The following is a 1,906-nucleotide window of genomic DNA, read 5'->3' as shown; positions in this document are numbered from 1 at the left end:
GTCTCCTTATCTCCTGGGTACCCTTCTTGCCCTTCCTAGCCCCTACCCCCACCCCCACCACAGCTAGAGGCTGACCGGTACATGGTGTATTCATTGGGGGGTCCAGAAGTGGGGTCTGAGCCATTCTTCTTCCCAAAGTTCCCTGTCCAGAGCACTGTGTCGTTGTGGATAACAACTGCAGACATGGCGGCCAGGCCTGGGGCAGACATCGCCTGACGTAGGATCCTGTCCACCTGGGGGGAGGGGAGCAGGAGGGGCAGGTGCAGTGACAGAGCCCTCCCCACCCCCGTCATTCTGCCCACTGGCTCCCTCCACTTGGCCATGCTCCCCGCCATGTCTCCCTGAACCCCTTGAGAACTCCCAGTGAGTCTCCAGGTGCAAGCACAGCCATGCCCCTGGCCCTGGCTTCAGACAGACCTGCTCCCCTGGAATCGCTTCTGTACACAAGGCTTCCCCATATAATAGTATTCCTTTATCTTTAACTTTTTAATGTGAACTGGGTGAAGGATGACCGCATCATCAGTTTTGCATTCAATAATCCACACACCTTTTGTTTCATCTCACTCATTGCAATCCGATCCCCGCAGCGTACCATCCCTCCCTGGGCTGCCAGTGTCCATTCTCAGTCTCCTCATCTGTTAAGATGATCAGTACTCAATAAAAGGTCCTGGCAGCCCTGTTAAGCTACCATGCAATGGCATGAAATGTGATGTGTGTGTGTGTGTGTGTGTGTGTGTTTCACCAACTCAGTGCTTCTACCATTTTGATCTTTGCCAATCTGATGGGGGTGGTAGTGGATGTGTCTTGGTGTCGTTTTAATTCACATTTAACTTATGAATGATGTGATGTGTACCGTGTGATATTGTTCATATTCATATTTAAGACCCATTTGTTTTATATTTCACTTCATATGAAATGTCTACGCGTGTCCTTTGCCCGTTTTGTGGAAGGGCTTTATATTGATTTGTAGACGTCTTTATATCATGAGGGAAAGCAGGTCTTCATTGTAAATTGTCTGTAATATAGACCCACTGACTCGCTCTTAGTCTGTTAAGCAGTCAACCTGATTTTGACCCAACAAGTGATCGTGATTTGCCTACTTGGTCTCAGTCCCAATATTCATCTCAGTTTGACCTTCTCAGATCTGTCTCCAGTTGGGGCAGCAGCCCAGCCTCGTGGGAGGGAGGACTGGCTGGTTCCAGAAGGGCAGAGTGTGGGCCCACCCGGGCTGGATGAGGACCTGCTTCTCAGTTCTCCCACCCTGAATGGTTCAGGGTGGCCTGCACAGGTTCAGAGACTCACCGGAGAGCTGACTGGCCATCCTTCGGAGGGTGACAGGTGAAGGCCTTGGGGCTGGGCCGCCCTCTCCCAGCTCATCCATCAAGGTCTGCAGGTTGGGGGCTGACGCGGTGCCCAAGGGGTTGTTAATGGTGAACGTGCTGGCGTACCGTTCCAGAGGGTCATCTAAAGAGGCCACGATGCCTTCCTCCCACAGGCGGTACAGCATGAGAACTGGGAAGACCTTTGAGACGCTGGCGATGCTAGGCAGTGTATGAGAATGAGGGTACAGAGGGCACCCACCCCTGCCTTGCACCCCGCCCTCCAGTATCCCAGGAAAGCAACCATCCGATCCACCCTTATTCAGCATCTCAGGTGGGAACTAACCAGCCCCTGCAGACGAGCCTTTGGGATACTTGAGAACACACCAAAAGCAGGGGGGGAGGGGCGGTGAACACCTTCCCCGTGCCTGGTTCTTTGCCAAACACTGCCCATTCTGGGACAGACCTTGTGCGTCTCACCAGCTGTGTGGCCTTGGGCAAGTGACTCGGCCTTTCTGAGATCCCACTTGGTTGGCTGTTGAATAGGGGTAATGACACCTGCTTCATGGGCTGCGGCAGGAAGGCTT

The 1,906-nt window shown here is 53.1% G+C and overlaps 1 protein-coding gene across 1 annotated transcript in view; it reads right to left on the bottom strand.

Annotated features, from left to right (window-relative positions):
• LACTBL1 (lactamase beta like 1) overlaps positions 1–1,906 on the bottom strand; it is a 21,755-nt gene that overhangs the window by 7,060 nt on the left and 12,789 nt on the right. The window contains exon 4 of the mRNA XM_013005287.1: positions 1,303–1,600. Within this exon, the coding sequence (XP_012860741.1) occupies positions 1,303–1,600 (298 nt within the window). The remainder of the gene's footprint in view (positions 1–1,302; positions 1,601–1,906) is intronic.

Source organism: Echinops telfairi, unplaced genomic scaffold (genome assembly GCF_000313985.2).
Source record: "Echinops telfairi isolate 266 unplaced genomic scaffold, ASM31398v2 ScPeMD7_7457;HRSCAF=8495, whole genome shotgun sequence".
In the NCBI taxonomy this organism is placed as follows: domain Eukaryota; kingdom Metazoa; phylum Chordata; class Mammalia; order Afrosoricida; family Tenrecidae; genus Echinops; species Echinops telfairi.
This window is presented reverse-complemented; position numbering and strand designations above follow the sequence as displayed.